Source organism: Panthera onca, chromosome C1 (genome assembly GCF_046562875.1).
Source record: "Panthera onca isolate mPanOnc1 chromosome C1, mPanOnc1 haplotype 2, whole genome shotgun sequence".
Lineage (NCBI taxonomy): Eukaryota > Metazoa > Chordata > Mammalia > Carnivora > Felidae > Panthera > Panthera onca.
In genome coordinates, this window is record NC_138346.1 from 92735087 (window position 1) to 92759523 (window position 24437).

The following is a 24437-nucleotide window of genomic DNA, read 5'->3' on the forward strand; positions in this document are numbered from 1 at the left end:
GCCTATATGCTGTGGCTTGGAGGTTAGCCATGGTGGGTCTGTGTGAATCGTTCAAGAGCTAGTTCTCAGTATTTTTAGTCTTGTAGGCCTTGTGGATGCAAGTCCCATTGGCTTTCAAAGCTAGATGTTTCAGAGTGTCCATCTCTCAGGTACAGCTCTTTAAAGCTGGAGTGCCTAAAGTGAGGTTCAAACCTTTACTCCTGTGGGAGAAACTTGGGGATGTGAGTTCCCTTCCAATTGTGGGTCACTGACCACATGGGGTTTATGGTGAGATTGTGTCTCAGCCTCTCCTGTTTCGATGTTTATATTTTCTCATGTGCCTGATGTGTAGGAGTTGCTCAGATATTTTTTGGGTTTATTTCAGAGGAAGCTGTTCCATAGAAAGGTCTGTATTTGGTGTGTCTGTAGGACATTTTAAACCATAATCTCATTTGACATTTATTTTAATGTCTAACCTGAGATAAAAATGATTTCATTATCTTTATTTTGTGGGTCAAACAAGAGATAATTTGTCATCTTTATGCTGGACCACACACAGGTAAAGGGCCCAGCCAAGATTTCATTTCTGAAGCAGGGTCTCTTGACTGCTGATGATTTTATTTAAGAGAACTTATTAGAGGCCAACTCTAGGGGTTGTTTCCTTAGTCACACTATTGATATAAACCATCCTATTTTCATTTACTTTTTAAAAACCATAGTGCCATTGACAAAACCAGTTAGTCAGTGTTAAATGGTTAACAGAAGTCAAAAGTATAAATGAAAACACCCTCTTTCCACATCACATTTCTAACATTCCCATTTTCTTAAGTCATTTTACACATCAGCATTTGCCTTATTTCAGTGGTTTGTTCTAATATTAACTGAGCTTTAAATATTCCTTCAGAGCTACTCTGTGTAATTGTAGTTGGCTCTATTTCATATTGTTAAGAATGTGGAATAAGAATCCTTTCCTCTGTCAGCGATTTCAGCTGTCAACCCCTACAACAGTGACACAGGGAAGCTGTCACTAAAACTGTTTTTGTCAAAGCCAAAGGTATTTCATAAGTGAATAAATTTAGAATAGGCAACATCTCAGTCTCTTGAGCACTTTATTTGTTATAAATACAAGTCAATACCACAAGATGGCACCTTCTTACTCTCAACATCTACAATTACAAACAATTATCTTCATAAAATGGTTTCAGCCTTTTAATGTGTTTAGATATTATTGAAACCTTATAAAAGCAAGACTTGCTACAAACAGGATTGGTGTTCGATGTATATTAAATGAGGTCAGATAATTAAATTCAAAAGAAGAATTTATAAATATTCAGATAAGAAAATTGAAATTACAAAAGCAGAGTTTGTCGTCATTAAACTGAATTACAACTGTGTATGGCATAGTACTATATCTACATGGCTAAGTTTCTGTTAAAATACAGTTTCAGTAATCAAATAATCTACCTCATTCTCCAATATAACCACCTAACACTCAATACAGATTTCATTCAGAAACCACCTAGCTTTCATCTAAACCAGCAATTACACCCACTCCACTCCCCACCCCCCCACCTCAACAAATGCAATCCGTGAAGTGCCATCATCCCCTGGCTACAAAACAAAGTACAATATTTAAAGGTAAAAACTCAGAGAATTTCTGAAATGGTAAGCCATTCTCTCTGTGTTCATGAAAATAGGCAATCCAACTTGAAAGTCTTTGAACCAATGTAAACTCTAGAAAACTCAGTGTTGAAGTATGGGAAGAATAAAGACTTGCACTAATATAGTGCGTAACAAAGCAGTGTCAGGCTCGTCATTTACAGTAAACGCCTTGATTCGACTTTCCTCCAGATTGTCATCATGCTGCTGAAGATAAAGTTTATGGGAGTCTGTGGGAATTCCATCATGTTTTCTTCTTCCCATTTCCAAACAGGAAGAGAAGGGTTTTTCAGGACCCTTGGGAGAATCAAAAAAGTAAACACACACCCACAAACAACTTGAAAGCAAAATGGCAGACCTAATAATCCTTGACTTCATGTCCAAATGAAGTTGAGGCAATATTACTTTCGCAATATTTGCATTCTGCCCAATGTATCACATCATGAGATTCCTCAAAAAACTGAGAAGTCTGAGAGCTACAAAAGAGAAAGCGGTTAAGGCAGTTGATGTCTACATTTGGATTTCTTTTTCAGGTTACATGTCTAAGTCTCCATCGTAGGCTAAGGTCAGAGGCTTCTGTTGGGGAGGTGTGCTTTGATGTGGTTTTGGCTTCTTGCTGCAAAGGGAAAAGAATTCCTCAGATAAAAATGGTTCACAGAGTTCTGTTTGATCTGCCAAAAACTATTGTGAGGTATAGAAATTCAAGCAGCTAAATGACAAAAGATTGAGCGCTCTGAACCTGTGGCTTTGTTTTTTGAATACTTTACCCCTATTTTAAGGGGAACTTGTCATTTTTTCTAAATCTTAAAAATGGTTTCATGGAACCAGTGAATGTGGTAGAGGGCTACTTTTCTTGTTCTTGTTTATACTCAGTAATGCCAACATCTGCTGTTCACTAATTCCTAAGCTACTGTGACCTGCATGCACATCAGAGATGTTTAACATGAGCAGCTGGAGCAGCTAGGCTTCTGTGCCTTACCCTGGTCTCGTTTTTAAGTAAACACACTTCTGCTCTTGCCTGAAGCCTGACATTTAGATGCCATGTAACCAGAGTCTGTCAGGACACTTTCTCTGATTCTGCAGAGCCGCTCACACCTGGTCTCCGTTTTACCGCAGGTTGACAACTTTGCCAGGTCAGGGAGGGCTGCTCTTCCTTCTCAGAGAAGCTGAGGTTGACTAACCTTGGTAAATCACACAGTGATGGCCCAGATCTGGGGCAAAACAACCTGCATTACACTCTGAGTCTTAGTATGGGTGAAACTCAACTTACGTTGATGAATGTTAATAGTTTGAATTTGGCCACATGGTGCCCCACCTCTACCATAAGGCCTGTCTTCCTTTCTCAGTACTTTTGCATTCTCATGCCTTCAGTGCCCAGGTCTTGGGGGTTGTCCTTACCAGCAGGGAGGCAATTCTTTCCTTGTCTCCAAGTTTATTTTAATAGCATCTATTATTTTTATTAATGTTTATTTTTGAGAGAGAGAGCAGAAGCAGGGGAGAGGCAGAGAGAGAGAGGGAGACACAGAATCTGAAGCAGGCTCCAGGCTCTGAGCTGTCAGCACAGAGCCTGATGCGGGGCTCGAACTCATGAGCTGCAAGATCATGACCTGAGCCGAAGTCAGATTTTAACGGACTGAGGTGCCCCAAATAGCATCTATTATTGGAAATATACTAACTGCCAAGCCCTGTGCTGAACATTTTACATCTCAATAAATCCCAGAACAATCCTAAGAGAGGGGAAGCATTTTTTTTTTTTCATTACAGAGAAGGACTAGAAAGGTCACTTACCTTCCCTCAAGTCACCAAGTGGCCGAGCCTGAAAACTAAGCACCTCTAACACATAGGCCCAGGCCCAGGCATCAGCCTCTTCAGTGCACTTCCTCTGTATCCATGTCATTAACTTGGCACTTGGTAGAAACATTTTGGTGTGTACATGGGAATTTTCATACTTTGAACTTAAATTAGAAACACATTTTAATGTGTACAGTTCGGTGGCACAATGTTGTGTAACCATCATCTTATCTAGTTCCAGAACATTTTCATCACCTAAAGAGAAACTCTATACTCACAGAAGTAGTCTTCCTATTTCTCCCACACTCAAGCCCCTGGCAACCACTTAAACTTCTGCACCTTAGGGGTTTGCCTATTTTGAATACTTCATCCAGATGGAACCATTCTATATGTGGCTTTTGTGTCTGACTTAAAATGGAGAATTCTGTATTACATGAATTTTACTGCACACACACACATGTGCGTGTGCTTGATAGAATTAAAATGGTTTTAAGGAGAATCACCTAGTTTAAATGCTCAAGTTCTAAAAGTATTTTTTTGGTTCGATAATGAATCAAAAACAAGAAATGAAAAAAATGTTTAAATCACTAGAAGGGGGCACGTTGGTGGCTCAGTGACTTAAGTGTCCGGCTTCAGCTCAAGTCGTGATTTCACATCTCATAAGTTCTAGCCCCGCATCGGGCTCTGTGCTGACAGCTCAGAGCCTGGAGCCTGCTTCGGATTCTGTGTCTCCCTCTCTGCCCCTAAAAAATAAATGTTAAAAAACTTAAAAAAAAATCATTAGAAGGAAAACCACAGATGGCATCTGTGTTCCTGCCTGGCAGCTGGGGTGCAGTGGGTGCTCAGTGGGTTATGAGGTGAGGCTGGGCATGGGCTACACAGAGACACCTTCCAACTAGGGAAACTGAGGAGAGGAAGGAACCTGCTCTAGCATCCTCTGTCATGGGAAGCCTCCAGTTTCCTGCTTCTCAAAAGCTTATTCATTTTGTCATTATTAGAATAATAGTCAATGTAACTTTAATATAGAAGTATATTCCAGTGGCTCTGGTTCTATTGTTTGGCCCAGACTCTTGCATAGAGAATGGACCCAGCTTGAAATGAGGTCCAGAGCATGCTAATCTGTAGCATTTAAAAGTGCTAAGAAATCCCACAAACGACAGTTGAGGACAACTTGGAAGTAACAGCTTGTGCATCCACTGTGGTGGAGGTTTGGTTATAGTGGAGGTTGTCCTAATACAAGATAATTCATCTGAAATGACAGTTGGGGTCTTGCTCATCCTCTATCTCTTGCCTTTTGAGGGGGAAGGGAAGATACGGAGGTGTTTCCAAATAGTTTTTGGTTATCCATTCTTAATTTGCATTTGTGAAGGGTGATGGGCAAAAAAGCAAAAGCTGAGTCCTGGGGAGTGGGGAAGAGGGATAGAGATGGCTGGATCTTTATGTCAACATTGCCAGGGAGACACTGAAGCGTGGTCAGCTGTTTTTTGGGCCCATATTGTGCTCAAAATAGGAGCTGAGTTTCCACATAAGGAATTATGAACATTGTATCAACCACTGGGAAAAAAGAGGGGTTTTCTAATACATAGTCCTTAAATCCTTGTGGGCCATGGGGTGTGCTGGGGATCATTTGGATGAAGGCGACGTTTTATTATGATTGTGTAACCTCTCAATTGATACTAATGTCGTAACTATGAATGTGTGCGACCTGAGAAATTTTATTAAATGTTGTTAAATGTTGGTAAACCGAGTAAGGTGATACTGTGCTGGGTAGCTGTGGCTTTTGAAACCTTACTGGTGAGTTAAAAAAACCCCTGAGGGGAGGGGATATGTAGCAGGGTTGTCCTCAGCAAAGCCACCAACTTGGGGACTTGTCTTTAGAGGCCCTGCTCCCTTTCCTTTTTCCCTTAATTCTTTTTCTAAAAATATATTTTCTCCTCCACTCTGGTCTCAGGAAAGGTGTGACCACCTCACTCACACTAAATCAGGACCTGCCGTTGCTTGGCAAATAGGCCACCGCCACTCATCCCATACCCAGGATGGATCTCTCATCCATCACACTGTTCTTCCCTGTCGGACTGAGGTGGAGCCTCGTAACTCTTCCTAATAGAGCACTCGTGACAGCCACCATCACTTTCAGGTTTGGCACAGAGATAAAACTATTATGCGACTCTGGCTGTAAGAGATCTTTGAAAGACACACATTTTTTTTTTTCCTTTTTTTTATTAAAAATTTTTTTTTTAATATTTATTTTTGAGAGAGAGAGAGGAAGCAAGGGAGGGGCAGAGAGGGAGACATAGAATCTGAGGCAGGCTCTGAGCTTCAGCACAGCGCCGAACATAGGGCTTGAACTCATGAACTGGGAGATCATGACCTGAGCCAAAGTCAGACACACTTAACCCACTGCCCCAAATGACACACATTTAAAGTGACCTCTTTCATGATCATTTGAATTTTAGCAAGGGCTAAAACCAGTAAACCAGGAAAACAAACTGATTATAGACTTAAAGGCAAATTGCTGATACTCAACAGTACCAATGAATTCCAGCCCCAGGGCAGTAGAGCTTAAATAGCTTGATGAAAGATGGAACTGTCTTTGGTTTAGGCAGCCATTCCTAAGGGCAGGGCCTCTGGAATTGGGGACACTACTCTCAAACTTGGGCAGAATGGGGGCCCATTTACTGAATGGCACTGGGCAGGGCAGGATGGATATGCGATAGTTATCTGCAGCAATTTTCTGGTACTATATCTACATTAACTACAAGCTCACCCAGAGCTCATCTGGACTCAATTGCCTCATGGATCTTTACTGCCAGGGGAACAGGGCATCAGTAATATTTCAAAAACTTCGAACACTAATGGTAGATGTACAAAGGGTTGTATCTGAACAAAGCGGTCCTTAAGAAGACTATTTTTCTATATTTTCTCAAAAGCGCTTCTAAGTTTTATTATAAATTGCTTTCATCTAAAGTATACACCTAAGGCCTGGCATATTATAGCAGTTCTCTTGTCCTAAGCCTTTTATTTTGGGGAGAAAATATAAAATCACCAAAACTGTCATCCTCTAACTCCTGTGCAACCTATTTAATAGAAGTAAATGTCGTGAAAGTATCTATTTGGACTCTTTAGGCAGCTCATATGTAACAGTAAATGATATGGGTTTTGATATCAAAAGGTCTGTTCCCAAGTCTATAGCTTACTTGGGAAACAAAGAACATCTAAAAAATATGAAAGCTGGAGACACTACATTGAGTTTTTAGGATTACTGAAGAGAAAGAAATTGCAGACGAGAAGACCAGTGGAAAGAACGTAAGCTCTGGGCCTAGGCATACCTAGAAGTGATTTTATCAGGTTGATGACCTCAGAAAAACTTGCTCTGTCTTTAAAATGGGTATGATAATAGCAATAACACATTAGATTATTGTGAGGACTGGAAAAGACAATCTATGTAAAACACCTAGGTTTGGTTGTGTGTGTGTGTGTTTACTTACCACTCATTTAATCATCCACTTATTCTACTTTGGATGGTAGAGGAGTAAGAGATTTATAGAAGTAACTACAATCACAGCATAGAGTAAATGCCAGAGAAGAGGAAGCATGGACATGTTATTCCAGACTGTTTGGGAAAATGTTGGCATTTGAGGTTTACTGGGAAGAACTAATAGCATGTCAATAGCTAATGGTGAAAATTCATTCTAGATAAACGGGACTTAAGGAGGTACCTTGGAAGCAGCCGACTCCTTGCAAAACTAGAAGGTACTACCGTAAGCATCCTAATAAAAGGTTACTTCTCCCAAAAACATTATCCTTCAGAAAGAAGTTATAGGCTTATATTCAACCCTTATATAAGTTTTCCATATAATGAAGAGCTTACCTTTATAATAATAAAAAAAACTGACATCAAAATTGAACATGCACAGTGAAAATGAAAAGGCAAATTTCCCTAATACATTTGAAAGGGTACATGGGGTCTTAGGAGAAAACTTCTGAAACAGCAACATGGATAACAAATGTGGTATCTCAAACAACTTGGATAGAAATGAAAATGGTAAACTTGAGAAACTGAAACTGACTGTGGGAAGAGAGATAACAGTAATTACAAAGTGATCTGAAAGATGGATACAAACTTTGCTATGAAATGGGAAAGTAGAGAAAATGAGTATATTATAATGAATATATAATATAGGATTATGGGTACGAATGCAGAACTAAGCCTATTGGTTAAATATTACAGTAGATAATTTACCATTTCATCAAAATAAAGAGTTTATTAAGGAGGTAATTTTTCTAAAAAATTTCTTCAATGAGAAAAATACACACACGGGACTGTCCAAGGCATAGGGAAATAGATGTACTTGGAATGATTGTTCAGGCTGAAATTATGGAAGGCTAGCTAGGCAGCCAGAACATGACTTTCCTTTTGTTGTCAATGGAAAGTCACTGCTGGTGTCTAAGTAGGAGAGAGGCTGATCATTTGGCTAAATTTTAGAAAGACTAATTTTGCTGTAGATAACAGAAAGGAGTATTTGCATTAAGTCCAAGTATGTAGCTATTGTGCTATACCTAATGGGAGGTGATTAAGGCCAAGCATTGAAGATGAAACAAATAGATGTACAAAATACTGTACATAAATATTTATGTAATTTGGTCACTAAAATGTAAGGGGGATTATACTGATCTTTAAAAAATTCTCTAGAAAACTGTTTCCAGAATTCAGTGATGTACCTAATTAATCCCCAGAGCTTAGGGTCATTCAGAAAGGGCCTCAATAAATATTTATTCCTGAAGGAATGGAGAAATGCAAAAAGGCAAATTTAATGACTTACTGTTGATTTTTAATCTCTTAGATATTCCAGGGAGGCGGGAACAATAGGATTTGGAATTGAGGATGTAGCAATTAACAACTAGAACACATCCCAGCTTTTACAGAACAGATTTTCTGATTCTCTTACACTGTGTTGGGTCATTACTTTCAGAGGAGCTTCTCATCTGTCAAACCTTCATGTCCTTTGTTACAATATAAGACCTTTTCCTCCCTTTCTAATCTTTTCTAGTGATGAATGCATCCTATCACTCTGAACCTCATATAAGGCTTTCAACTTCACACTTGTTCATTAAGACACCATCTAGGAATACATACAAAATTTATCAATTGAGACATAAAAATTGGTCAAATCATTTGATTATAGGTTGAAGGACTAACCGAAGGTGTTACTTTTTACTACAGCACTATGGACACATTAGCTGGATAGAAATCCAATTTCTAGAGATTCAATTTGTAGCACTATAGGTGGCAGAAAGAATTAAAGTCATCTTATTTTCTTCACTAACTTTCACTGATCCAGAGCAAAGATTTAAAAACCTGTGTAACCTTGGAAACAGAATTTGAGACTAAATATACAACGGTTGGATTTGAATCGAGATTAAAACTTGGGTAAAAATTCTCAAGGAAATAGTTTAATAGATGATGAATATAAATATCTCAATTTGGAGAAAAACAAGGTAACATTTGATCTCATGAAAATAAAAAGATCCTTTGGAAATTTTGCTTTGGAAGCTAATAAAATATTGTCAACACACTTGAAAACATTCAAATGTATTTACATCTGTCTGGTCTCAACAACAACTCATCAACTAAATTTTCAGGAACAAGTCACTTAGAAAATGGGGTTCCTGAAATTGTCAAATTTTCTCTACTATCTGGTCAATGTGGATAAAACCTGGCCTCTATTTAAAATGTACTAAAGGGGCACCTGGGTGGCTCAGTTGGTTAAGTGTCCGACTTGGGCTCAGGTCATGATTTCGCAGTTCATGAGTTCTAGCCCCGTGTCGGGCTTTTTGCTGACAGCTCAGAGCCTGGAGCCTGTTTTGGATTCTGTGTTTCGCTCTGTCTCTGCCCCTCCCCCACTCTGTGTCTTTCTCTCAAAAATAAAAGAAAAATGTACTAAACAGGCTGATTGAACCCACTGGTCAAGATAGGTCATATTAGAATTATCTGGAGTAATGGCTCTTAGCCTTGGCTGCATTTTAGAATTACCTGGAGTGCTTTTAAACATCCAGATGACCTGGCCACATGCAAGATTAATTAAGTCAATCTCTGAGGCTGCAACCAAATATCAATTCCCAGGAGGTGCCAAGAGATGCCAACATACAGTCAACACTGAAAGATAGTCTAAATCAGGGGTGCCTGGGTGGCTCAGTCGGTTGGGTGTCTGACTTCAGCTCAGGTCATGATCTTGCAGTCTGTGAGTTCGAGCCCCATGTTGGGTTCTGTGCTGACAGCTCAGAGCCTGGAGCCTGCTTCAGATTTTGTGTCTCCCTCTCTCTGCCTCTCAAAAATTAAAATATTTTAATGTTTATTTAATCAAAAAAAGTCTAAATCAAAATACTAAAATGGAAATTTCCTTATAATGATTTACATCTTCTGATATTATTTGAAAACCAAATAAAAAAGTTATATTCTACTGTTGATAATTATTTGTGGGTTCAGGAGTCCAATTACAATAGCCAATGGCCTTTTAGCATAATATGTCACCTATAAGAATATGGAATATAAACGTTTTGCTAGTTAGTACTTACCAAAGAAGGTAGGAAGTAAATACTAGGAAAATCATGATAAGAAAACCGCCACCTGAAATGCCATAAACCCAGATTTTTACTCGGCCATCTGTTTAAAATAGAGATTAAATAAGGTTAGCATGCAAAAGAATTCTCAGACTATTTTAATTTTGTATGTTTATGTAGTCTTATACATGTAACACAAAAGTGTCACAATACATTTTGACAACATATACAGAACCAAAAAAATTACGAGGCAATCCTACATGCAAAGAAAATTACTCTCACCACTTTTGGGGACTTTGCTTCTTGAATGATGTTGAATGAACAAAAACTATATGCCCAAATAAGCTAATGATAAATTCACCAAATTATGTCAAATTATAACCATACATGTGAATATTTGCTTATTATTTTGATGCCCTATCTGCTATAGTTAAGAAAAATAGAACCCAATAGTCTGATCTGTTTTGTGATTTTTAATATGTATAACTTGAGTGTATATATGTTTTTCTATTTTCTGCTTATGTGAGCATGTTTAACTGGTCTGAGAGAGATGCCTGAGTATCTCCAAGGAACTGCATTCCTTCCTGAAAGATAGATGCACACAGAAGATTCATTATACTACGTGAATGTAATTAACTGCAGGTCCAAAAAACTTATTGGCATCTTGAAAGGCTTCTATGGGATGAACAACTATCAAAATCTATTGTAAACAACAACTGTTTGGAATAAAATCACAATTACGTTCAATTATATTATCACTACCCATTACAGTTTTTGCTTATAAGACACTTTAAAGCCTCAGTCAGGTTTTTAGAATGAGGTTTCAATGTAGTAATGATATTTTTCTATGGTCATAAAATTTTAACAAAGCTTTGATTCAGATCTCTTTGAAACACTAATGATGCAATCCCCTATTACATTGGAAGAAAGAAAAAAAAAGAAAAAAAGTCTTCCCTGAGTGATAAAGTACCTTTCATCTTTTTACTCCTAAACCTCCTAGAACTGAAGTACTGGGAGGGTCCAGTACTTTTAAATCCCCAGTGTAGAAGGATGTGGTCCATGTTACTTAAAAAAAGAATATAACTTTTTATAATAATATAATGGATAGGATCAAACTTCAAACTATTGAAAAAAGATATGTAGTGAAAAATAAGTCTCCCTGATGCTCTCTCTCAATTCCCAACCCAGCAGCGACCATTGTTATCTGTTTCCTTGTGAATCATTTTAGTTTCCTTTGTATATGCAAATATAGCAGCAGAGCATGCATGCAGTTTTCCATGCTAGATCTTAAAAGCAGGTCTCATTCTCTTTAATAGGAGATGTATAAGTGTATTATATTTTGTTTTTCCATATTCTGTTTATCAACATTTAGGTTATTTCCATTCTTTTTTTTTTTTTTTGTTAAAGTTTATTATTTTTGAGAGAGAGGGAGACAGAATCCGAAACAGGCTCCAGGCTCTGAGCTGTCAGCACAGAGCCTGATGCAGGGCTAGAACCCACAAAACATGAGACCATGGCCTGAGCCAAAGTTGGTCGCTTAACCAACTGGGCCACCCAGGCACCCCTCCACTCATCTTTTTATACAACAAGCAGTCATAACAAATATTATTTAGTATATATATATATATATATATAGTTGTATGATGGGTTCCTAGCAAAGAACTCTTAGGTCAAACTGTATGATACATATTGCCTAAACGACTTTCTTGAGGTTGTTCCAATTTACACTATCAAGAGAAAAACATAGACACACAGATGTATGTTGACATACATGCTATTACTGATATTTTAATTAGCTCCCAAAGGCTAAGGACCCCACGTGTGGATTTGAGCATTCATTTCTCTAGAACCTCACCCTAATTCTCTTCCTGAAGTAGGGTGGTCAGGCAATGGGTGACCCTGGCTACATTTTATATCCTGCTTCCTTCAAATTTAAAGCTACTGCTAATTCAGTCACAAAATGAATGAAATGTTTTTAAAACCTATAGCATGCCCAGACATACAGGGAGATCAAAAACGAATAAGATACTGTGGTCATCCTGAAGAGGGGGTTGAAGAGTGTACATCTGATTTCTCCTACTAGATCTAGTTTCTGTTTTTTTCTTCACTTAAGCACGCCATTGAGGCACTTTTGATATGCAGGTGCATAGGTTCTGTGGGGGAAATTCCCAGGGTATATTTTGCTTGAGCTTTGCCTGCCTCTTTCTTCTCCATGCCCTGTTGGACCACTTTGCTTAGTCATTAGTAGCATTTTGTTTCCTAGGAAAGGTGTGTATGATAAGCACCAAGAATCATGCTTTTGTTTTCTGCATACTTCATAAGTGGGGAGCTGAAACAAATGCTATCTATGAAAGGCCTTACTGACCTGCCTTTCAAATATTACTATCACTTACTGGTGGTATGACCTTGGTCAAATTCATTTTCATTGTTTCAGACTCCGAATCTCAAAAATGGGGGATGATAGCATCTCATTAGGTTTTTGCAATTTCATGAGATCGTTCACTCCGTATAACCAGCACAGAATGATAGGGTACACAGAAAGCGTCAAATAAATGTTCATTCCTATCCTGAATCACCACCAATTCCTAAGCCCTGCAGGTCCAGCATGGTGGTAGAACAACAATCCTGTAAGGCAGGTGCTTATGGACCTGTGTACTCACTTATAAAATCAATTAAAAGACACTATGCTGAATCACAAAACGGGTACATTCTGAGCCATGATGCCAAGGTATGTCTGTCTGTGAAATTAAGGCTCTTTACTACTCCACTAGTGTTACTTAAACTAGATAGGGTCCCTAGACATTTCCTAAGGTATCTACACATTCTTGATCTATGGCAATTTTTGCTTTTAATTTGAATTATATACAGAAAACTCCAGTTAAAAGGCATTCTCTCTTGCAGAGATAACTTACAATTGAAAGATAATTTTAAATGTTAATATTTTGAGAACTTAATTCAGTATCTTTTACACTGGGGTTGAAACAGATTTATCTTAAACCATCCATGAGAACATTTTACATTTAAAGGGACTACCTCTTATATGGCACTCAAAGTTAAGAAACCTTGAATTCGACCACATCACCTCTTCAGTCTCTTCCTTCCCTCCATTCTTTCTGTCATAAGCAGTGGTTACAACATGAACCCCACCCCCATGTGAAAAATGTGTATTTCTTACGTCTTAAATGTACCTGGATCAAGGGGTTGAAGTGACCATCCTTTAAAAATATCATGTATTTTTGAATTCACAGGTCTGTTTTTCCCAGCAAGGTTTTTCACATCAGCTTTTTTATCCTCTGAGCCTGGTACTTTCATGCAGTAATCCAAGAAACCATTTGATCTCATTATCTCTGTATAGCCCTTTTCACAGCCACAGACGCCACCCTATGGAATACAGAATAGTTTTACGGTTACACAGTGATGAAAAAGAAGAATTTAAATGTTGGGATCACTTAATACGTGCATGATATGTTATGGCAGTTTGGGGTTTTTCAGCAACAGAGTTGCCAAAGAGATGAAAAGCCAAACAGTTCATCTTTCTGAATTCCAAAGTCAACCCTTGAATACAGCATCAGATTTTTCTGCAGGTTTACAATTCTTACGCCTCCCCTATAAGAAATCACAACAGACGGCATTCATTCCATCCTTTTTTCTCTCTCGCAGAGATATTTGAGGCACACTTAATCAAATTATCTTCTACTCTTCCCCCAACTCTTTCAGATTCCTGCCCACTCACTCAAACCTGCTGCCCTTGATGCTGAGAAGTAAAGCAACACAGATTATGTACTTTGTGCTGTTTGATGTCTGTTGCTGCACCAGCTGCTGAATGTTGCTCATCCCTTGTACCCTTGATCACTAACTAGTCTGAACTACCTTTCTGCTTGGAAGCTTGGTTCTGCACTCAAGTAGAGCAGCCTAAGTAGAGGAAAAAAAAAAAAAAAAGACTTCACCAGATGTCCCATATGCTTCCTTGTAGTAACCTGAGTGTCACAATACATCACATTCCTAGTCGGCACCATGTCAATGTGTTCTTCATATTTGTGAATTTCTGGTCATTTTCATATACAATAAATCTCTCCAAGATGCTGGCTATGATGAGGCATAACGAACAAGGATTTTGTTCTGTCTCTAGGAGTGAAACTGAAAATAATCGTTCTTCCCTCTTCCCTCAAATAAAAAGACGATAGAGAAGAATAGAACAAGTTAAGCATAAAATTATGAATCTGTATGACTTTGCTGTTAGAGCTCCTCATCTGAAACTGTTGATATGGCATTATTTGAACAGGCCCCTAGCCTCACATAACCACTCAGGTCTGGGTGATTCAGAAGGATGGCTATATTTGGGTCATCAATTGTTAACTGAACACATGATTTTAAGGAGCAATAGACACTCCAACTAAAGAGGGCACCTCAATCTTGTACAAAAGGCAAAGATCAGAAAAGTATGGTAGAATTAATCACTGCCCATTGTTTAGTGAACAGGCAGCATTCTTATCATAATGACAATTATTACAACATTTCGTTTGAAGATATTACATGGTGTTCAATGGAGAGAACTAGTTATGACAATTGAGGTAATCTCAATTAGTCTAAGTAAAAAGTTGTAACCAATCACATATGCCAAAGGTTCAACGTAAAAGGTATTTGTTTTATTAAAGAGGGTATCCAGATAGTTGGTGGAAAGCCACAACTTCTATTTTGCAAATCTCATTAGCATATGAAGTTGTTGCTGACCCCTTTTCTCCTCTGTAAGCGTAGGTATTTGCTTTTCTGTGGTAAAGAATTAACCTACTTTAAAAGATCCATAAAATAGGATTGAGTGCTTGAATTATTTTTAACCAGATAATTTTTGGGAGAGAACACATAAGAAGAAGAAAACTATTTCTTTAGGGAACATGACATAACTTTATATATGCACCGCACACTGTGAGTGCCATTGATCAGAATACAGAATACATTGCACATTTTGCATTAATTCCTGAGGGGTAAATGGGAGAAGAACAGAGGGAAAGATTTCTGCTTTAAAAAAAAGTGTGCAGGCGCACATACATTCTTCATAGGCAAATATTCAACTTTTACTAAGTAATTAGCAAATATAAACATTTATATCTTTCAAAATAGTTTGGCTAGATGAAAGTTTAAGAAATACAGAATAAATCCACGAAGAACATTTATCGGTAAACAGAGATAATATAAACTAGACATCTGAAAGGTAGATTTGGCTATAGTCAGAGTTACAGAAAAAGACTGTTCTTCATAAGACATAGCTCTACAAAGAAAAATCCTTAATACCTGCATTTATTCCTGCAAACTCCTCTAGATGGTACCGTGAGCACACGGAACTGCTGCTGGGGCTGGAGCCCCCTGGAAAACACCCAATAGCATATGCATAAGACAGCAATTAACTGTAGAAGGCTCCCGCACCGGACTCACCTGGGTACAGTAGGAGAAAGGTTTCCTGCAGGCTGGATTACACTGCCGAATGGCAGCGGGACGGGCCTGAGGGGAGCAGCCTCCTACAAAAAAACAAAAAACCCACCATCACTTGTGGACTTTGCTATGGTAAACATTAAAATTTTTTTTTTCCTCTTTCCTCTCTGGCAATGGCCACACTATAACAGTATTATTTTTTTTATATCCATTTGCTTGACATATGGTCCAGCCGTATTTTGTAGATTACTCCAGGAAGAATTGTTCAAGAGGGGAGGCTCTGCTAACAAGATGGTCACAGTAGTTTTTACACCTGCTTATTGGCATTGTCATTCTATCATACAGCTCTGCTTGAGGGTAACATCTGCGTGCAGGGATCAGGAAAAGAACTGATGAAATTTCAATGTAAGTTCTGGAGCAGAAAATAGATCTGCTCAAAGACTCATTCTATGTATATTTTTCTCCTGCTCCTGAATACCCTAACTAGGCAATAAGCCAACTGGCAACAACCAAATGTGAAAAGAATGCCACTGATGGATTCATGGACGACAATAGCAAACACTTTGGTAACAGTTTTAAATGTATCTCAACTGGAACACACACACACACACGATCATAAAAATGAAGCTTTACACATTTTTCAAAGCAAATGTATAAGCTCTGGGAGAGGCAGTCATACATCTGACACAGTACTTACAGGTGTTCATTAAATATTTTTGAGTAAATGGATGGAATAATGTCCCTACAATCTGAAAATCATTTACATATTAGTCATGCCTTTCTGGATTCAAGGTACTAAGCTAAGAATTTGACATATTATGAGGGCAGTATTTAAATTGTATTTATATAATACTGGTTTCATTTAGAGATTCTAGATTTTGCTTTACTATAATTGTCACCCAATTATAGTTTATGAATGGGTAGCTGGCGAAAAGCTTTCAGCCAAAGGTGGTATAGAAAACAGATCTATGTTTTCCCTGGGAATGATGCGGCTACATTCCCACTGTTACTGTTCCCACAGGGGGAAAAAATAACCAAAACCAAAAAAATTCTACAATCCAGAATTAGTACCTATGGGTGAAATGGATAATCTGGGCATTAGTGGCAATAACCACATGGACCTATTGCTACCAATAGTGGTTGGAGGACTGTTTACACTCTTTAGACCAGTGATCTCCAAAGAGTAGTGTCTGCACCCCAGGAGTATCAAATCTCTAGGGAATTGGGAAGAAAATTCAAGACTTTGTAGAGTTTATACAGTGTTTAAAGTTAAAAAATATTAAGCTCTAATACTTAACAGCTGATACTCGTAACCTGAGCTGCTCATTGGATGGCCCTATGTTGTCCACCATGCACCAAATACTAGGTGCAGAGAATTTGATAGTGTAACCCTCACCAGTTAACTCTCAGCATGCTGCAGAGGATGCTACTTTCTGTGTTCCTGGTTAAGTAGATTTACAGTGTATTTAGTTTCAACAATAACTTACAGAATGGGCAAGTAGCTTAAAATTATTGTAGGTATAAACAATGGATTAAAGGGAATACACAATGCCGACAAAGGCAGAGGTGATGATTCTTCAATTCCTACAGAAGAACAGAACTTCTCTCACTGGTTCAATAAGCTCTGTCAGCCACAGGAGCAGTAAAAACAATGACAATTTTCTCTGATAAGCCATTAAAAAAACTCAAAATTGAGATCATTTGTACATTCAAATGATATCCACTGTCATGAATGAGGAAGCCTTTTCTCAGTCTATATTTAGATATTAAATAATAGTGACTAGCAAAATATCCAAAACCAAGTTTCTAGTGCATGACACGGAGATCTATAACCTAGAGCAAAAACAGTTTTTTGCACCATTAACAAATATATTTTATCTTTATCCACCCTTTTAATTTCAACTTTTGTATGTGTTTCATAAAATGTTAGGATAGCAGTTCAAGAATAGGATATGTTGAGAGATGTCCTCAAAAACTTTTTACTGAGAAGATAACATGATTTAAAACTTTAGAGACTAGTGTTTTAAACTCTTTTTTAGCCTTTGTCTCAGAACATGCTATTTAAGGAAATTTTATAGTGTGCCTTGTCATATATATTACTAGTCTTCAAATAGAATTGTTTGCATTCTAAGATGCAAAGTTTTATTACTCAGCCATAAGAATGAGATCTTGTCATTTGCAACCACATGGACAGACATGGAGGGTATTATGCTAAGTGAAATAAGCCAGACAGGAAAAGACAAATGTCCTCTTATTTCACTTTATATAAAATCTAAAAAACAAATGAACAAACAACAACAATAAATAAAGAACCAGACTTATAAATACAGAGAACAAACTGGTGGTTGCCAAAGGTCAAGGAGGGGGATGGTGTTGGGTGAAGGGGATTAAGTAGTACAAATTTCTAGTTATAAAATAAGTCACGGGGAAGCAAAATGCAGCATAGGGAATGTAGTCAATAATATCATGATATTCTTGTGGTGGGCATTTCGTAATGTATATAATTGTTGGGTCACTATGTTGTACACCCAAAGTTAATTTAACATTATATGCCAAGTATATATACCTCAAAATTTAAAACAAAATAAGGTTTCATGACAATTTGCTATGAAGATCATCTAAGGTCAACTGCCCAGTCTTCTCTTGCTTATAATGTGTAAGCTAATTCTTCTCACAAACACCAACACTCAGATCTTTTTGAAGTGCCCACACAAATCTTAGGCAGGAATACCTGTGACATTAATGCCATCTGAACGTTGGCACCATACAGTTCGTTCATTATTGTTCCAAAGACTTGCTTTCCATGTGTAGTGATAACATTTGCCTCCTGCAAGTAAATATGATAACAGCGGTTCTATTACACCTCACATACAAATAGAACAAGTGTTGCTCAATCAAGGCTGAGAACTGAAAAGTGCTCTTGGTACCTGTACAAGGGCGTGTTTCTAGAACCTGCTGGGGGCAGCTGTCTTGGTTCTCAAAAGACTGAACTATAAATGTCCTTGACCTAGATTGGCGGCCCATTGTCTCAAAGCTTCTTCCATTGATGCAGGTTAATTCACACGTGCTCCACTCTGACCATTCCGCTAAGTGGCAGTCTCCTGGATGATTGTGCAGTACAGAGCAAGGAAAATAACATGAACACTGGCACTTGGAAACATGGACAGGGCTCACAGTGAGATTTGTGGTGATGGCACAGTGATACAGGCAGGTTCTAGGTACTATACATTCCACCTTGACCAATTTCCCACTTAGAATACACTGAGAATAATAATTTATGGTTTAATCTAGTTTAGCAAGAAAGTACTGAAAACTAGATTACTATGATTTGAAATGAAGTAGTGGCAGTTTTATGTGGATAACACTATATGTCTTCTAGTGATAATAAACTTTTTAAAAGGGAGATGTAAAGATGATAGTAACTCAGTTTTCAAGGAGCAGCATTAACATTATAAAATAAACATCCACAGACACTATATAAAGGTAACAATTTGGTCTCTGAAGTGGACTATTTTTGAGTCTAAAGAATATATAATAATCTAAACATACACATTTGTAAGTATATATATATGTATGTATTTACATGTGTGGATATATTCAGGCACCTTAAATAAACTTATGCCATACAAGCTAGGTTGGTTATTAAGATTAAAATCAACTCATGCATATTATGTATCTAACAACAACCTTCACATTTTTAGAATGTTTTTATGAATCTATAGCATTACTTGCTCCTACCACCCCACCATTCATGGGGTCGTCAAAGATCCAGTCAGCATGTTTTGAGTGATGGCCAATGCTCTCAGGTTAGGCATTATTAACACATTTTCTAGATGTAGCAAACTTAGGCTCAAAGCACTAGACTCTATGTCTCTGGTAAACACCAGTGATGTGACAAAGATTTTAACTTAGTTCTTAAATTTCCAACTCCAGTGCTTTTTTGCCCCTTACCTACTCTGCCTCCATTGAAGCTGTAAGGATATTATAAAGTGGTAACTTTATTGCATTTTTATTGTGGCTAATATGAAATTTCAACTTTAATTAGACGTTCTCCAAAAAAAAAAAATTAAAATCACCAGGGAAGTCCCTCCCAATCATTTAAAATCGCATACCTGGGCAAGGCACAGAACATGGCTGTTTCAGGATGGTGTCTTGAAAGGGCATTTCTCCACACAGTGCCTCGTCCACACTTATAGCTGAGTGAGAGACTGAACCATTGTGGACCACACAGGAAAAGCTGCGGATCTGGACTCCTTCCCCACAGTCTCCACCCTAAGAAAGGAAAGGATGCTGTTACAATTACCCAATTAGCATCTCACAGTATTTTTGGCTCCTGCCACCTCTTGCCCAAGAAAATCCACAGCTTCCTCCTCTTGGGAGTTATCTTTCAATTGTTGACAATAAAGTATCACTAAGTAATCCTCCTAGAGCTGAAAGAGAAGCTAAAGTAAAATGCAAATTTATTCCCTGGAATGTATGTACTCAGACTCTGATGATTCATTTTGGAACTCAGCCAGGATTGAAAAAGAAAAAAAAAAAAAAACATACAAAATTTGTCTAGGTGTATGTATTAAAATAACCTAATCCATAATCACTCCCCAAGAGAGTATGTACAGCCATAGGGCATACATTTCTCTTTTACTTTGCTGGTTTTCCTTTTGTAGGGAATTCAGTACTTTCTCATATGGATTAGGTTGGAGTTCTCAATAAAACACTGATTTTCTCTCTTGCCACATGAAGTTGTTTTCCCAGCATGCCTTCTGTGTTAAATAATGTTCTTTGAAGATATTTAATACAAGTAACACTCAGATTTTTTGGGCAATTAGAAAAAAATTTTGTGCAATGTCTCACAGAAACAGAAGCTTAGAACTAGAAAGCTCTTTGTGGTTATTTGACCTAACCATCTGCCTGATGAAAAGTTTCCTACTATAACATTTTTGGCAGATACTCATCAGTATTTTCACCTCAGTTTTTGTCAAGTGCTCATACTTCAAAAGGAAGTCCACTGGATATTTGGATAACTCTAGACAGTAGCTCTATTTTTCCATAAATAGCTTAGAAAACAAAGCCTAAGGCAAAGCTTCTATGCTAAGGAGGTGAGATCCTAGGATGGCAGAGTGAGAGTAAAGAACTAGAGCAGGAACAGAGGGAAAGCAAATAAAAGGTAGTATGTTACCAAGCTGGCCTCAACTTCACAAGTAAACACAGCTGGTTTCTTGGTCACCCATATCTTCCAAACAGGCCATGTGGTAACATGCCTTAATACCATCCAAGATGGGGGAGGGAAGCAATCCCAGGCAGTATTAACTCCCCTAAACTTCCAAGGTGTGTTGCTCAATTTCCAAAAAATCCAGAAGTCAGTGTAAGAGCTGGAGTTTTCATGACTCCTGCTCATGTGGTGGGAGAGGTGGAGAGAGAAAAAGCTAGAGAGAGAGCTCCCACCTCTGCACCTCTGTTACTGCAGTCAGGGATACCACATGCTATAATCCACTAACCCGTTATTAGGTGACAATGTGAAAACTGCTTTGCACTGGGAAACTGGGGTTCATGTTCTTTTTATGCCCTGCCCCCTGCAGGGGCCAGAAACGGCCTTTCTTAGGCTTTGGAGCTTTTGTGGACTTTTGTGGCAGAAGCAAAGGAGGATGAGGTGATCAGCTAAAGTAGTCATGACAGCGTGCCAGGGCATGGAACGGGTCTGGGAACTGGAAGGCCAGCTGAGAACCGATCAGGTCAAGGCCCTGTGGCAGCAACTGCTGAATGCCAACGGCAGGTCGTGGACAGACTGCTAGAGGTACACGATGTTACAGAGTGGCTGTTGAGAAAAATTCTTGACATAACAAGAAAATTATGATTTAAAGACATACTGTCAAGAAAGAAAAGGTACAACTTAGGGGAGGTCCAAGTTGTAGCCATTTAAAGCTTAAAAACCTGAATAGGCACATAAATTGGGGAGTATCACCTTTGCTTCTAGAGATTTTTTCACAAGGATTAACAATTGTTTAAGATGGCAATTCACACATCTGATTTATCAATACTTCATAATTGCTATAATAATTTTTGTGGCTATTGTGAAGCTTTCAAATAAATGCACCCTAATTTTGACCTGAGTGCATTTTTTGGGAGATAAGTAGAGGTTCAAAGTCCAGACACAGTAGATTCATTTAAGGCAAATCCTCTAATAAGTGTTTACTCTCTAAAGTGGAAAATAACTAGTGTAAGTTGAATTTCTTTTTGGGGAGAGGGTTCTCTCTTATAAGTTATCATTCTGGATGATGGATCCATTGCAGAATTGTCTAAGCTATATGTTTTGCTACAGAGTACTTGGAAAGAAGAGTCTGAAGACTTGGCAGTGTATGAAATTTGCCTTCTGAAACCTCAGGTAACAGAAGATGCAGTTGATTAGAGTTTTGTTTGACATTCCAGGAGATGGGAGTGTGAAGAAGTGACAGGAAACAAGTCTACATCAGGGATCCCTTTAAAAACCAAGACAAACAAGAATGTGTTCCTAGTATGTACCCATATTCAACCTTAATCTCCTATATCTTTGACAACAGCAGCCATAAGATGAAGAGAAATCAGCATTAGAATGATAATTTTATTCATAAGGCAAGCATTCACTCACTGTCATTCATGAAGCTTTCCACACTAAGAGACTGAAAGTAGACCCAGGCTTCTTTGAGCAAGAATATCAACAAGTGAGGATTCTCTCGCTGACTCTCCACTGTCCGCATCATTGATGGATGTTTTGTATACTCTCCAGATGTGGAGAGGCAGATGGTGATAATAATCATAATCATAGTCTTAATCAAAATTATAATAGCAACTACAATTTATTGAGCTCTTAATTTATGTCAGGTACCAAGGTATGCACTATATATAAACTCTCTAATTCCTACCAAAAGCTCCCAGAAAAAAACAGGTACTATTTCTACTCTCCTGATAGAGGTAAGAAAAACAGACTTGGAGAGTTTACAGATTTGGCAGAAATGGCAGAGTTAGGAACTGGCAGAACCTTGGCCAACATTAAGCCTGTTAGACTCTGGGAGTCTGAGCCCATACAACAGATTCATGAACATATGTGTGGATACATGTTATCAACTGAGGAATTTGGATAGAAAGAGCTAGACAACACTAAAAAATAAAATAAAATAAAAGCAAAGCCTAAGGATTAACACTTCCTTTTGCTAATCTCTTTCTATGTTAGTGGCATTTTGCTACATCCACTGTGCCCTGTTGTAGCTTCTCTGATGGTTTGATCCATTGGATGGCAGTCAGCCACTTGGACATCACCACCACCCTCAGTGAATGAGTGCCCAACCTGTTATTTGGCAGGTAAGGGTAGCCAGGACAAGGAGAAGTGCAGCTGTGAGAGACGTGATCTGCCTTTGTATGCAGAGGCCCACATGTATTTTAATCAGTAATTCCAAACTCTGTTTCCATATACATTTAAGAAAAGGCAACCCGCTAAAGAGATACTGAATTATCTGTCTCACAAAGAGTTCACAGGCTTCAGAAAAAGCAGAAATGCAGCTTGAACTCAGGCAAAATTCAACTCATACCATCATGATTCCCTTTCTTTTTTGCCTCCTCTTTTTGTGTGGCACCTTCTTTGTTCGCGTCTGCTTCAGAGTTACTTATTTTATCTACAGGGCAGGAAAATGCAGCAAGAGTACCTGGATACACAATCTTTGAACAGATCCAATACTATTCCAAATTCTTAGGGAAGAAAGCTGACTGGCCCTGTTCCGGTAAGGTGCTCACCCCAGAACAATTCACTACCTAGACTTGTTTTTCAAGAGCTTTGCCTGAATTAAGTTAAACTGCAGCATTTCCTCCTGACTGGAAGTGTCAGTGAACAAGAATAACCTTGTCTAGAAAATGGAAGCATCGCTAAAATTTCTGGATACTCCTGCTACTAGGGTCTCCAGGGTCTCCAAGCCTGGGTATCTCCAAAGGATGCTACAATCCCCAACCCTCACTGGCAATTCTACAGAAAATGTTCACAACTCGCCACTCTTGCTCCTATGGTTCTGGCAAGAACTCAGTTATGTGAGAGCAAAATGAAACAGTACATTTGGCATTTCTCCCATAATATCCCCATGGGACAAGTTGGCAGATTGCATATTTAAAAAAAGCTCTTTATACCTGAGGAGATCAAAAGGGAAGGTACAAAAAGAACAGTTAAGGTAGAGTAGTAGTTATATGCCTGGCAAGACTTAGAGCATGGGATTTTTCTCAGTCTTATACCCTTTCTTTCTCTCCCCCCTAACTTTTTTCTCTATTGCCCTGCAATGGGTTCCTGAATTCTTTGAGTTTATTTTCTCTACTCTGTCAACAGTTATTACAATTATAAGGAAAACTACTCCTTCCATTTTTTATTGTGATTCCAAGCAGCATTTAAAAATTGCTTAAGATTTAGGAAAGAAGATTTTAGACTGGTAGGCAAAGTATTCAGATTCAGTAATGTTAGGTTACTATTGAATTAATGAGCATGATTATCTTATTTTCTGTAAAAAGGAGACTGAACAAATGTACCACACAATTTTGTTCCTCTGGGACTTATTAAAATACATGGGCATTTAACTTCTGCAAGATAGTAATGCTGCATGACAATGTCATCCTGACAGGAACACTAAACATCTCTATGAGAATACTCAGCAGATTTCTTAATGCTTAATCACAATTATTGTTACCTAATTAAAATGTGCTTTGGAATATGAACTGAAGGAAAAACTAGTAAAATAAGAGAATAAAAAAAATCAATGTGCTTTTTCGTACATTAGAAACCAGAGAGAAAATGCAGTAGGAGATCTTTGCTGATCCAGCAAAAGCTCTGGGTATGTGATATATGATGATGTTGCTAGGCATTTATATTTCAGGTCAATAAAAAAGTAATCGTTGAGGAAAGTGTAGTAACCTTGGTTTGTGTAATAATGTTAAAACGTAACTTTCATACACTTTTGATTTTCTGCCCATATGCAAGATTTTGTCTAAGCCTAAAAGTACGTCTTTAAGAAATA

The 24437-nt window shown here is 38.1% G+C and overlaps 1 protein-coding gene across 1 annotated transcript in view; it reads right to left on the bottom strand.

The window, feature by feature from the left end:
- Positions 1–1071: 1071 nt before the first annotated feature.
- The window catches only part of THSD7B (thrombospondin type 1 domain containing 7B), an 860293-nt gene continuing 836927 nt past the window's right edge, over positions 1072–24437 (bottom strand). The window contains exons 22-28 of the mRNA XM_060626021.3: positions 19530–19689; positions 18345–18518; positions 18149–18244; positions 15421–15503; positions 13179–13371; positions 10006–10093; positions 1072–2254 (exon numbers count right to left, since the gene is read on the bottom strand). Of these exons, the coding sequence (XP_060482004.3) occupies positions 2173–2254; positions 10006–10093; positions 13179–13371; positions 15421–15503; positions 18149–18244; positions 18345–18518; positions 19530–19689 (876 nt within the window). The 3' untranslated portion in view covers positions 1072–2172. The remainder of the gene's footprint in view (positions 2255–10005; positions 10094–13178; positions 13372–15420; positions 15504–18148; positions 18245–18344; positions 18519–19529; positions 19690–24437) is intronic.